General features: G+C 46.2%; 1 protein-coding gene across 3 annotated transcripts in view; it reads right to left on the bottom strand.

Moving 5' to 3' along the window:
* Positions 1 to 14,699, bottom strand: part of mpped2a (metallophosphoesterase domain containing 2a) — a 62,855-nt gene that overhangs the window by 24,605 nt on the left and 23,551 nt on the right. For all 3 annotated transcript variants that reach the window (XM_061222043.1, XM_061222045.1, XM_061222044.1), the window contains exon 4: positions 8,154 to 8,379. In XM_061222043.1, coding sequence (XP_061078027.1) covers positions 8,154 to 8,379 — 226 coding nt within the window. The remainder of the gene's footprint in view (positions 1 to 8,153; positions 8,380 to 14,699) is intronic.

Below are 14,699 nucleotides of genomic sequence, written 5' to 3'. Positions count from 1 at the left end.
TATTTTTTTACAGAGGCAAATAAATTCAGACCACAAGGTCTCATCAACATATGCACGAGAGACCTGGATATGGAGTCACAACAGTGAGCAGGTCATTATGCGACTCTCCCCTCCTGAATCCAGGGCTCTCTAATGATCAACCAGACGCAGGAGAGTGATGGTACATCTAAAAAAAAAAATGAAACCCAAAAACAGATGTTGCATATTCCTTTTTCCCTTCAGAAACCAGACAGCATGGAAGCATCGCAAATTAAGGGTGAGTTTTCGGAGAGTTCATCGCCGGGGAAGGAGGACAGGCTCTTACTCAGAGCAGCAACAAATCCATCATTCCCAAAACACTTGCTCCTTTTCCGGCAAAATGCATTCCATTTGGGCTGCGTTTTTTTCCCCTGTCCCAGCTCTCTCCCCTTTCTCACTCTGCCTGTAGGCACCATAAAGTCTGTAATACCTCAGGCTCGCTAAATTCATCTGACACAAGGGGGGGGGGGGGACTTTTACACATCACGGGAGACCTTCACAGTGCAGTAGGAGTCAGTTATCAGAGATCTTCACAATGGAGTAGGGGTCAGTTATCAGAGATCTTCACAGTGCAGTAGGAGTCAGTTATCAGAGATCTTCACAGTGCAGTAGGAGTCAGTTATCAGAGATCTTCACAATGGAGTAGGGGTCAGTTATCAGAGATCTTCACAGTGCAGTAGGAGTCAGTTATCAGAGATCTTCACAATGGAGTAGGGGTCAGTTATCAGAGATCTTCACAATGGAGTAGGAGTCAGTTATCAGAGATCTTCACAATGGAGTAGGGGTCAGTTATCAGAGATCTTCACAATGGAGTAGGGGTCAGTTTTCAGAGATCTTCACAGTGCAGGAGGAATGCATTATGAGAAATCTTTACAGCACAGTAGGGGTCAGCCATCAGATCTGATGACTGCTGATCTCGCTGTAGGGTTCAGCACTGCACCCATGCCCTCCCCTGCACTCCAGCTGAAAATGTAGCGATGTTTCTCCACCTCCTCTGCAGTGAAATGGAATGAGCCCCTTTCTTCTGGACCCATGGTCCACAGCCCTGCCTGGCAGGCCTCACCCTGCCTGAACCCAGCAGTCACAGGACCTGGCCAAGCTCAGAGATTATAACAAGCACCGCCGCCTTGCCCAGAATCCCCATCGCCCAAATCCCAATCATATCGCACACAGCAGTGCCATCACGGGGTTGAGGGTTAAAAACAGAAACCCCCCCCGAGAGAAATCACAACAAACAAGCCGCAAAGCGTGATATTGAACAGGAACATCTTTCAAATGAGGGATGTTCGGTGAAGGTCAAATTCTGCTCCACACAAAGGCTATTGTGTTAAAACATTGAACAAAGCCACAGTTCTGTGAATAAACCTTCACCTCTTGTGTCAAGGCCAGTTTATAGTCCACTGACTCACTGTTGCTTGACTGAAATTGCTGAACGTTCAGGAACGTTCTATTGTCACCCGACATAGACAGTGGTAGCAAAAAGATATAAACCCACCCAGTCACCCTGAGTATAAACCAAATGGAGTTTATACCCATGACATACGTTGCATGTCGTCTGTCACAGTGACGATCTGTCGCTGGACTACAAACTGGCCTTAAAGGAGTAACATAGTGGTTGAATGTGACACCTGTGAGGAGTTTTAAGGGAGGGATAAGGGCGCACATGTGTGACGCACACGAGGAGAACATTCTCAACCGGTTGAAAATAGGACGATAAATTTAAAATGCTTACTTCTCCAAAACTAAAGAACGGTACATTCCATTTAGCATTGGAACAATAGGTACGATTTTTGTGTTAAAACATTCTTACAAGGCCATTGTAAATCCCTTCCTATCATTGAAAAAGGCTCACTGACATGCTGACTCACCCTCTGCCGGTGTCTATAGTCCTTAAATTCCAGTTTCAAAATATAGCTACAGTTCACGGCCCGACACTCTGTACCAAAACATTGTGTAACTGTACAATAATTAAATTGGTTGGAAATTGGTTCTTATTGCCACAGTCAATGGCGTTTCAACATCAACACGTTTACAGAGAAGGGGGAAGGATACATATATACACACACAGACCCATGATCAGCACTGGACATATACACACACACAGACCCATGGTCAGCACTGTACATAGATACACATACAGGCCAAAGGTCAGCACTGTACATATATACACATACAGACCCAAGGTCAGCACTGTACATATATACACATACAGACCAAAGGTCAGCACTGTACATAGATACACATACAGACCCAAGGTCAGCACTGTACATATATACACATACAGGCCCAAGGTCAGCACTGTACATATATACACATACAGGCCCAAGGTCAGCACTGTACATAGATACACATACAGACCCAAGGTCAGCACTGTACATATATACACATACAGGCCCAAGGTCAGCACTGTACATAGATACACATACAGACCCAAGGTCAGCACTGTACATAGATACACATACAGACCCAAGGTGGCACCTCTCCGGCTGGCTCAAATACAGCAGTAAAGCTAACCGATAAAAACAGAGAACACCGCTCTCAGCAGACCAGAGGGGGTGAGGCCACTGGAGCTGCTCCCCGCTCCGAGAGAAGAGTCGTGGTGACCTCCGGGTCATTTCAGGGGGCGGGGGAGATGGCAGAAACCTGCCTTCTGACCTCGCTCTCAGCGGTGAACACAGAGGTCAGGGCAGGGGTCTGCTCTTCGCCCCGACGAAAGGTGCAGGATGTGTCGGAACAAAGGCCGCTTCCTGAAGGGGAGGCTGGTGGTGACAGAAGGTTTGGGAAAAACACCGCTGGCTGCCTGTTCCCAATGTAAACCCCCTCAGTCAGGCCTCTCCCCTATGTAATCCCCCTATGGAAAATAGAGGCCTGTTCCCTATGCATAAGTCCCCCTATGTAAAATGGAGGCCTGCCCTCAATGTTAAAACCCCCAGATACAACGAAGGCCCGTCTCCTGTGCAGAAATGCGAAGGATTTCTAGGAGTGGCTGGCATCACGCTCCCTGCCCTCTCCAGCAATATGAAACTCATTCCACAATCACGAGCAGCAACCGGTGTCATTTGTGCTGGCGGATGACCTTTCGGAAAAAATCATACGTAAATGACAAAATCTGCATTTTCACGGAGCCCCACTGGGAGCGGAGGGGAGAAGAGATTGGCAGTCAAATGAATTCACCGGCGAAACTAATAACTTAACGCACTTGCCTTGTGTGTGTCCAGGAGTAGCCCTCCTTCACCGAATATTCACAGAAGGTTTGGGGGAGGGGGGGTTGAAGAAATGCGGGCTTTTGTGTGCGAGCTATAATTAGCCCGGTGAGGGGAGCCCAGGCTCCAGGCTCCAGGGCTCCAGGGCTCCAGGCGGAGGCCAGCGAGGCCCAGGGAATGCCATTGTGGCAGGGGGCAGAGTGGCCGCACAATGGCCTAATCCCTCCTGGGACCAGCGGCCTTCAACCCAGCGTACTCCAACTCCCCGCCACACACTCCCTGCACTCTGCCACGGGCCGGGGGGAGGGCTTCACAGGAGGGGTGTGCATATTTACCGTCCAATACAATCTTTCTGATGCTTACACGTTTTAAATGGTAAACTCAGTCAAAAAAACAAATTAGTTGTAACTACTGCAAAAAAAAAAAAACCTCACAGGAATTTTACAGCTGTCACAAGGGTTATTAATCACAGCGTTTTTGATACTTATCTGACCCTGGTCTGTATGCATAACCCCAGTCCCCAGGTAAAGACAAAAACATACAAATGCACCCAAAAGTGGTTTTGTGGCATGTCAAGCCAGTTCTTCCTGAGCGCCATTCCCGAAATGTAAACAAAGTCAGCAGACAGGGAGGGGACACGAGGCCAACGGTCCCACACAGACCCGCACAGCGCTGTGAAAAGCACAGTACGAACATCTCTCCTCTATTAATCAGCCCGCGTTGCCTCAAAACACGGAGGAAAGAAGCACAACTATTGAAACGAAGGACGATGTAAACAAAGACGATCGCTGTAGCTTGGCTTATAGCCGTTCGGCACATTTCTTCTTCTACCGTTTACAGGGGGGGTTAGCTCTGGGCCCTGCTTTTCGGCAGTCTGGCGCAGGCGCGGCCGCCCCAGCGCGGCAATATGGCGGCCCAGCAGAGGAAGCTAATTGAAAGCTGCTCGCATACGGGGGGGGGGGCTCGGTCAGACTGACCAGGCCGCCCTAATCCAATCAGTCATCTGCGTGCTCGACCGCGGCTTCCGCTGGAGCCGCCGGCGTGTTCCGCGGGCACGTCGCGGAGCCCCAGGCTCTTCCGCTGGCTCTGTGACCGGCGCTGCGTAAACTCCATCCACACCCCATCACTCCCGTCCAAAACGTCTGCATTCCTCGGATATCTGTGGCTCCTGCGTACGCCACTGTTTTGTTTTGTTTTTTTGGGGGGGGGGGCGGGGGCGGCTGGTATGGAGGTAGCGATACCGGTTCTGAACCTGAATTCTGGTTATTCTTGTTGCTACGGTGATGTTCATTGTAAAATGACCTTGCTTGTAAATGACTCAGAAAAAATGATCTGCCAACATTTTTTCATCATTAATATTTTAATAGCTCTACAGAGTCAGGTGTGAAGTCACATGTGAAAGGGGCCGTCCAGAATGACACTCAATCACTCACTCCGACAGGTTTCCTGCAGGTTTTCACTGCAGGGCTTAAAGCAAATGTATTGTTCGGAATAATCTGAAATTCTTCTGTTAAGGTGGTGGCGGGGATGGAGTGCTGGGGCAGCCGGTCTGTTAATTCGTTTAATTTAAATAGCCTACATAGCCGCTAGTCTACGTATAAATGTCAAGAAACAGACGGGCAAAAGTCATGGTCTCGCAATGCCATGACAAAACAATTAGGTTCATAATTAGATAAATATAAGTAATGCTGGCGGCCCACCTTAACTATAAACCACTTTTTTCAACTTGTCAGATAAACATTGCTACTGCCGTGTATTAGTTTCCTGCCACACACCGCGCAAAAACAAAAACAACAACCAGCTTCACAGAGTTTCTTGCACCAAGTATTAAATGGTTGCCTGTCCCCACCATTTTCTTCAACAGAAGCCCATCTCCATTCATTTCACTCCCCTCTCAGTTAGGCTTGTGTCTTTCAGAGTTTGAATGAACTTTGCTTCCATGTTCCAAGCTTCCATGTCCATGACACGAAATACCAGCAAGACCACCAAATCCCAGTGAAGCAAATGACTCATAATGAGTTATTTAAATAACTGCGCGTTATCTGCCAGTGTCCAGATAAACGTCTACAATAAAGACAAATGACTTGTATGTCAGTCTTGTCTGGTGTAACGTAAACTAGCAAGCTACCTGGCTAACATTATTGCAGTGGGGATACATTATTGCTAGTAACGTTAGCTAACGTTAGTACCGTTGCTTAGATAGTGGAGTGGGGATATATTATTGTTCGTAATACCGTTGCTAATAACCGATAAACTACTGTTCAGCGGAAGAATACATTTACCATAATACAAAACATACAGTTGACTGCCCGACCACTCTGTAGCAAAATATTGTACAACTATACAAAAATTCAAGCTCATTGGTTGAAAACTGGTTCCAATCAGCGGGTTCAACCTCAGCGCATTCACAGAGAAGGGGGAGGGATAACAGTGTTGTAGTTTGAGGGTGTTTGTTGCTGCAATTCCTCTCTTGACCGTTAAAAGTCCAAAATTACTAATTGTATCTTTAAGAATCACACAAGAGTTCAGACTGGGACATTGCCTGAACCAGCGCGACTCAACTCCACATCCTGCAGGCCGCAATGTCTACAGGCATTTGCTTCAGCCGTGTGCTACACCACCTAATTTAGCTAAAGGTCAAAATTTGACAATTTGAAGTATATTTGAAATATGGACGCACTGAGACATGAAACCTATATGTATCAAAGAAGGTCAGAAAACCGCCATGTTTTCCTGCCAAGCTATCGGCTTGGTCATCTACGATGAACTGCAGTGATTTTCATCTGCTTAAAAAAAAAAAAAAAAAAAGACAAAACACACCAATGAAGTCAACTGAACTTTGGACACATCTGATAGTAAGCAGTACGTCCCCAAAAGCTGCCTGCACAAAGTACGCGTCAGGTGTTCGTGAGGCCTATTGCCGACGCGCTAATGAGAGGCTAACCGGGTGCATCCAGACCTGCTCCCACTGCTGTCGGCTTCTGAAACAACTGCCAGGCCATATGTCGCACGCGCGACGGACGCCGGAGCCTGCTGCCAGCTTTTCCGTGCTGACCGCAGAACTGCAATCGCCCTCCTCCTTCCACAACACTGACCAAGAGAGAAATTAAATACCTTCAACTCCCACAGCTACGTTTTTATTACTATCTGAATGAAAAGTATTAACTGTTGAAACTACCCGTTTAGTGAGTGGAAAAGAAGCAGAGAAGCAGAGCAGGTCTGTGGGGCGTGACCTGCAGCCCACCCGCAGAGATGCCGACTGCAGCTGTACAGAAATATGCAGCCCACACACACACACACACACACACACACACAGACAGAGAAAGAGACACAGACACACACAAATGCAGACGCATACACATACGCATACACACACACACACACACACACACACACAGATGGATACACACAGATTTTTAGCGCAGGGTCAGGTCCAACCATGGAATGGCGGCAGTCTACCGTGATAAAGGGTTGAGGAGAACTGCGAGTTCCACGCAGCCTTCACGTGGTAAAAATAGCAGGTAATGCATGTGGAGGAAGCACTGCATTCACTTCTTCCTATTGCAACACCTTTAGGTGCAGAGTGGGGTTGACTGTATATGTGTGCGTGTGTATGCATGTATGCGTGTATGCGTGTGTCTGGGTCTGTTTATGTGTGTTTATGTGTGCCTGTGTCTGTGTCTGTGTCTGTGCGTGTGGTTATGTGTGTGTGTGTGTGTGTGTGTGTGTGTGTGTGTGTGTGGGAGACCCAGCCCTGGGGAAGGGAGACCCAGTGCAGGACAGCCAGGCCAGGCCGGGGTGAGAGAGTCCTGCCCCCGTCTGAGTCCCGGGGGCCCGCTGTCACAACACGCATTTAACAGCTTTCAGGGTAATGGGTCTCTGGAGTTTCCCTTCCTCTCGGCGTAAAAGGCCTCTCAGATTCCGCCTTCCTGTTTCCCTCTTGCAGCTTCTCACGTTCAGCAGGCCGAGAGCGCGGCTTCCGCAACCCCAGCTGACCCCCGAGACCGTCGCCGAACCAGCCGTCAGCGGGAAGAATAATAAAGCCACGACATCATCGTATATTTGTTACATTAGAGACCATTCAGTCTGTGGCGAACTTTAACCCCCGACTGAAGACCGTTACAGTCTCTACTCTGTCAGCCACCCTCACGGCTCCTGACCTGTCTGAATCAAGCAAGAACACGAAAAAGGGCCAACTGCGAATGAAATGCCACTGCAGTTTAACGCATCAAGCCCTTTTTCGGCCCTTTTACTGAACATTTACACCAAGTACAGCTGTGTTCGATGTACAGCACCGTATTTTCAACTGCCACAATGTACAAACGACCTGTAAAACCATCTACAAAACTCTGACAATTAAGCACCATTTAGCTAATGTCAAGAAAACCTTCAAATACAGAGAAGAATCCCACACGAACCTGCAACTATGTTTTACTCAGGGGTGTTGTGATTTAATCGATATGAAAAATCCAAATACATTTTCCAATCATCCTTTTCTTGTGTTTGATCAGTCAGAATACGAGGAATAATATATCCGGATACGATGCCATGAATCACCTTCCTGGCACAAATCAGGGTGGATCTTTGCCAATCATGGAGTATGTTGGTAGCAACCTACATAACGCAGCCTGTGATTGGTGGATACTACGCACACAAGGAAAATATACACCAATCACTATTGGTGTTGTTCAATCAGTCGTTACAAATGTATTCCATGACTGTTGTAACTCCTCACCATTGCCTACCCAAGGTGAAATTAGTCCCCCCTCACCCATATTCTACATTTTACAGAGACCACTTGGGGACACATTTGATAGACAGGGCGAATAATCACCAGCTGGACGATGACGCGAAACCACCCAAAACAAGGAGAAAAGCAGCACCCCTCTTCCCTGAGAAGGGCAGAGGGCCGCGGGCGGGAGGGACACTCACCACGGCGTCCCGTAAATGCGGAATCCCTTCACGGTGACGTCGGAGTCCTGCAGGTACACACAGTTCGTAAGGAGCGACTGAACGTCGTCAAAGTCCTCCGGTTTCAACTTGGAGACGGAGGGAAAGCGGTAGTAATCCTGCTTCACCAGCTCGGCCATGAAGTCCTTGTCGAACGTCAGTTCGTGGTTGCCGGCGATGACCACTTTGAATTCGTACGGTAGGCTGCCTGCGCAAAAGTAGGAAAAACAAAAATGAGTGAAATACACATTCCTCTACAGCCATGAATAACAACAACCATTCTTTGTGACTTTACTGGAAGCTTTAAGGCGTTTTAAAGGAATAAAACATCTACTTCGCAGCTCAAGTTCAGTACTGCCTCATTGCTTAAATATTTAATCAGCAGTTGAACAGAATGTGCTTATTGTGACTGCACATCGGAGAGCTCCAATCGACTGGATAATACTTTAATATTAAAATATTCTTTGTGACCCAACGTAGAGCAATCAATTATCTCAACATCCTTCCCTTAGCCTCATAGCTCTGGTTGAATTTCTGGCAAATTCCACATACATACAAACAAAGACTCACTGCAGTGAGACCTGCCTTCCTCACATAGAAAAGGCGGGAAATTTGATTATAGCAGTCTGTTGCTGCCTGGCTCTGGGGATTTCCAATAGTGATGAGAAAATTTTAAAAGTTTTAAATTCCAAAAATTCCTTTCATTCCCCATTAGAGGATTAATTCTGTAATGAAATACATTCAAAAGGTTGATCATTCTGTCTAGTCCTGAAATCGCTGTGTCTCAGCTTACACATCTGTACAAATCCCCAGCCTGATTGTGCTAGCTGGCTAGCGGCCGTATGCTCAGTCTGAAGAGATTCAGTTCACTTCCCACGCCCCGAAAAACAAAAGTAATCTAAAGAATGAAGCTTGGGTTCGGGACATTTCGCATTGGCAGTTTAAGTTGAGTTCCAACACACTTCAGGAGCCGGGTTCAGCTAGTGTCCCTTAGAACACGGCTCTCAAACTACAGCCCTGGAGGGCCACAGTCTGCTGGCTTGATTTCCTTTCCATCAGCAGCCAAAGCAGACCTTGGCAACAAGGTATGCAGGCTCTTCAGCCAATCAGTGACTTAAATTAAGCACTTTGTAGAAGGAACAGGAGAATGCAGCAGATGCAGCAGCCCTCCAGGAATAGATTAAGGTCCAGCCTGAGACCCCTGCCTGAGAGCCTGACATCTGTGGGGTCGGAACGGACCAGACAGGCCATGTGCCGGAACATTCCATCAGCCCACCAGCCTTTCACCTCCACTTTTACACAGAACTCAAATTCCCATTCCGGGATCAATATTCAGCAGGGCCATCAGACAGCCTCAGAGATTTACATTATTTACATTACATTATTGCCATTTGGCTGACGCTCTTATCCAGAGTGATGTACAGTTGATTACACTAAGCAGGAGACAATCCTCCCCTGGAGCAATGCAGGGTTAAGGGCCTTGCTCAAGGGCCCAACGGCTGTGCGGATCTTATTGTGGCTACACCGGGATTCGAACCCCCAACGTTTCCTGTCCCAGTCATTTACCTTAACCACTACGCTACAGGCTGCCATAGAGATCCTGAGTAAGAGCACCTGATTTGGTGGCACCAGCTTGTGACTTGGTGGCACCAGGTGCTGAAAGTGAACAAACATCCACTTTTAGCCAACGCCACCATTTCAAACCGCTCGCACGCAAAACAGGATCCAGCTAGATGCACGTTGAGTCTGCTCAATTTCAAAAGAAAGGATTTGGGATGTGGTAAACAATATCTGCACTCGACCAACAAGAGCTGCTACAGCACCACTAATATCTTACTCCGCGTGTGGTCGTATTGGATCGGTGAAATGAGCTGGTCCTGTCCGGGTTGCAACTAAAGTTTTCGGATTTCACAGAGAGAGAAAAAAAACGAAAGAAAATGTTAATTCCAACACCGGGACGTTTCCTGACTCTGCAAAGCGACAAGGCCCCATAACGCCACCTCTCACCCTCACTGGCTGCCCATTGCAGACTTTACATGTTGCAGAGGTGTATTTTTTATTTTCTATGACTCTTCAATAAATGGGATTTCGGATGACGGGGAGGGGGAGGGGGAGGGGGGAGGAAAAGCTATGGCAATAGAAGGGATTAAAATCACAGGTGAGGGCCCTGCTTGACCCCCCCCCCCCCTCCCTCCCTCCCTCCCTCCCTCCCTCCCTCCCCAACATGGAGCAATAAAAGCAGAAGCAGACCTAAATACCGGGGAACATCTATTAAAGCCATCGCCCGGCGTGGGCATTTTTCAATTTTTCGTTTGACCTTTCCCTTCCCTTTCAGAAAGAGGTCCTTTGTCCTGGCGGCTTCATATCACAGCGCTACGGCACTCCTTTATACAGCAGAGATTGAGTACTCCACCGCTCCCCCTGCCCGTGTAGGATTTTAAACGGCAGCTGCAGAAGATTCCGGAGGCTGAGCCAGGCCTTAATGGGCATACAGGAGCTCGCTCTCAGGTACACATTGTGGGAGAGAGAGGAAAATACACAAAACTACTGTACGATGCATCATTTTGTAATACTGTTGCAGCTGTCAATCACAGTAGTCGAATAATCAAGTAGTCCTGGCGACAAACCCCCCCCCCCCCCCCAAAACGTTATCCTGCGTTATCTCGTGTGTACCGTACGAAGGCAATCTGCTAGACACTAGGCTCACTGCCTCTTGCCAGCATCCTGTTTAGACATAGAAGACACGGGTTTAGTGAACATTATTATCCATTTTACCATATCTGACGGACTGAAAAATGTACGCGTACTTGGCATGTACCAGCACACAGAAAAATAGAAGGACAAAGACCCAAAGTGAGTTAGACATGGGTGCAGGTTTGCCGCAACGAAACACAATATGGCATCCTCGGCACTTTTACACCCCCCGGATGAGTTCCCATTAAGCTCATAATGGTTCATATCAAATTCCTACTATAATCAAAAACCATATTCAATTTGGACGGCACAGCGATGTCGATGGTGGTGCGGCTAACGGCATTTCAACAGACATTTTAACGCTGGGATTTCGCAGCAAGGGGGTAACCATCTGGAAAATAGACAGCATTCAACAGCACCAGTTAAAGAGAGAAAATCCCAGCGCTTGTTAATCTCGTCAAGGGTTTGCTGCAGTTTCAAGTTTTCCGTGACCCTTTTACATGTTCGGCTAGACACGACAAAAAGAGGGGGAACGTCAGGACCCCCTGCACCTTTAAACTAGCGGAGTGCGGCAGCGCATCATAATCCCCGTCTGATCTGATAAGGAGAAGCCATCTCTCAATTTTAAAATCCTCCGGCCTTCTGTAACCACATCACATATCCATTTACATGGGGCTCTTTCCATGCGCAGAACCGGATCACGGGGCTGAAATTGGCTTACACCACAGCGCGGCTTGCGGCACCAATGCAATTACCGCCGGCCGAGTCTATTTCCCAGGCTCCGGGGAATCTCAGCGCATTTTATCGGCATCAAAATGCATTTACAGACAGCTTCCATACGGAGCTAATTTTTCCCATAAATATGGACCTTATTTTATTATTTTTATTACACCGTCCTGTCACCAAAACGGCGGGGGACGTCGGCCCATTTCTGCTCCTCCGAGAAAACGGATTTCCGCTCGCTCCGGTTCCATGGTTCAGGAGCGTTCAGCAACCCCTTTAAGGCAGTGGTCTCCAACCCTGGTCCTGGAGAGCAACTGGGTCTGCTGGTTTTCGCTCTTACTCTGCACTTTTAATCAATCAGAATGATTGTTCACATATCTGAGGCTTTATATGTGAAATGAAGTGCCAGTATGTCTTTAAGACTACAGTACTTACGGGGCATCATGTTTCAACTTGAAATGGATAACTGATTATTATTTTTCCTTAAAATAAATTTGATAACATACATTAAAACTAAAATAATAATAAATAAATAAGTAAGTTACACATATCTAGACTTGACTAGATAGTAAGTCTAGATAAGGGTAAGGATAATGAATTTCCTAGAACACTACAAAATGAACAAAATAGTTTATCCGACAATATACATTCTAAAACACTTTAAACCTTTTCTTTTTTTTTGTCAAGAATAGCAACAAACCCCTGTCCATGCCTGCGGGCATCTGAAATTTACAACAGATCATACAAAGTCTAAAGAAATCAAATAGCAACAGGTTTAATGTTAAAAAAAGAAATAAAAATTTAAATAAAGAATATAGAGACTATTCCACAGACTTGCAGGCCTAGAATAGGCAGACTTCAATTTCAGCTGAATGGGTGAATTTAGAAAATGAAAATGCAGTAAACGATCAGAAATCTAAAAATACGTGAAGTCATTTTTCAGCTAAATACACACAACACAATTTCAATTATTTTTCGTGAGACTTCTGTGGCCAAGAGTTGTTAACACAAAGTTTTTCATTAAGTTCAGCGACTGCAATCTCCTACAAATCCCTTGTGCAAGAAACCTTAGACCTTAGTTCTCCTCTGTTGATTCGTTTAGCTTCAAACGAGCCTCAGAACCGCAAAGGACAGCCTTACAGGCAAAACTGTCAGAATAAAAGTAAAAGAACTGAGAAAAAACTGCTATTGGCCATCTCTCCAAACAGCCATCATATGGACAAAAAAAATTCGCAAAAACTTTAAAAGATGCCATTGTTGAATGGCATGCCATGCAATGCAATGCAATGCAAAAAAGAAAAGAAAAAGCCAAACTGCTCCCAAATGTTACCTGTATGCGTATAGATGCAGGGCTTGAAGCACGAAAAAATTCTGAAATGTATTGTTCACAATAATTCTTCTATTAAGGTGGTGGCTGACCGGGGGGGGGGGGGTTTGGCTGGTATCCTTATTCGTTGAATCGAAATACTCTAAACACACATGCAAAAGTCATGGTTTCGCAATACCGGACAAAACCATTACGTTAATCATTAGCTAAATATTAGACACGTTATGCAGGTATCTTATGGAGTTAGGATTATTCACTTTCGAATTTGATAACGATTCAATGACAAACTGCGCGATGTTATTTTCAACCAGTAAATGCCGCTGTTCGACGTCGGATTTCTTATTTAGTAAGGCGACCCGCCTTAACTGTAAACCACTGCGGGAAACACCGAATATGCTAGGTGCTGTGTTATAACTTTGGCAAGATCACAATCGCTAACTAGGACATTAAGAATTCTATCCATGTTCAGGCTTGTAGACTCATCAGCGTTCCTTTTTTCAACTTGTCAGATAAACTTTGCTACTGCCGGGTATAAGTTTCCTGTCACACATCGTGCAGAAACGACTTCAGAGTTTTTTGCAGCAGTTGCCCGTCCCCACCATTTTCTTCAACCAAAGCCCATCTCCATTCATTTTTCACTCCCCTCTCAATTAGGCTTGTGTCTTCCGAGTTTGAATGAACTTTGCTTCCATGTTTCATACTTTGAATTTCGTGCACAGCACGGAGACTGACGAATTGGCAGGAGCTCCCTACTCATTTGATGAAAAAAACTGCCTTACTCGCTCACCGTTGGTAATTGAAGAATGAACGTGATTGGATAGGACGCATCCAGAACAAAAAAGAAAAAAGAAATTCACGTGCGATCGCGTTATGGCATTTACGTTAAGACCTTGTGTTGCATATTTACAAAAGAAGGGATGTTATCATATTGTTATATTACACTGCATTAAATTCCTCCTGTACATACTATAATGTTAGGAAAAAAGTAGCAAAGTTATGTATTATCTTGACTTGACTTGGTTGTTGCGTTTTCACTTTTATTTAATTCGCAAGAATATTATTTTGTGGAAAAAAGCCCAAAATCCGGCAGCATGCAGAGAACTATAAACCCTGATTACGCCATTCTGTATGGTTGAGATAGTTGATTCTGAATGAATCTCAGTTTAATGTTCCACTAATAACGGCAGTTTTGTTAAACGGGGACGTTTGGAATCAGTGACGGTCATAAGTGAGGGCAGCCATGCACACCAAAGCTTGAACTTTAGATCAGCGCTACTGAACTCCACGCCCTGACGGCCGCAGTGACAAAAGGTATTTGCTTCAACAGTGCGCTACGTCACCTGATTTCACTAATTATTTTCGCTGCTTGGTTCGGATAAGCTAATTACTGAAACCAGGTGGTGTAGCGCACAGTAGAAGCAAATACCTGCAGACACTGCAGCGTACCGGACGTGGATTTGAGTAGCCTTGCTTTAGGGGCTTACTGACTGCAACCACAGCCGTGTCCATGCCTGAATCTCTGCAGTTTCTAACACTTTGGTTGCAGAGCGTTCCTGTTCCAGATCATTGTCTGTGCTACATACAGTACCAACCGGAATAAGGCAGTCAAACCCCGTCAATGCTGGAGAGGGCGGAATTCAGGTCAGAAGGCTAGAGGAAAAACAGCAGCATACCGACCGTTATTCAGTACAGCTAAGACGCAACACGGTCGGACAGCTGCTAAATAATGTGTGTGTGCAGATCCTGCTCGGTGTCAGAAATGCATAAGCACATCATATGAATTT

The sequence above is a fragment of the Conger conger genome, chromosome 15 (genome assembly GCF_963514075.1).
Source record: "Conger conger chromosome 15, fConCon1.1, whole genome shotgun sequence".
NCBI lineage: Eukaryota > Metazoa > Chordata > Actinopteri > Anguilliformes > Congridae > Conger > Conger conger.
Note: the sequence above shows the minus strand (reverse complement) of the source record. Positions and strands in the feature narration are given on the sequence as shown.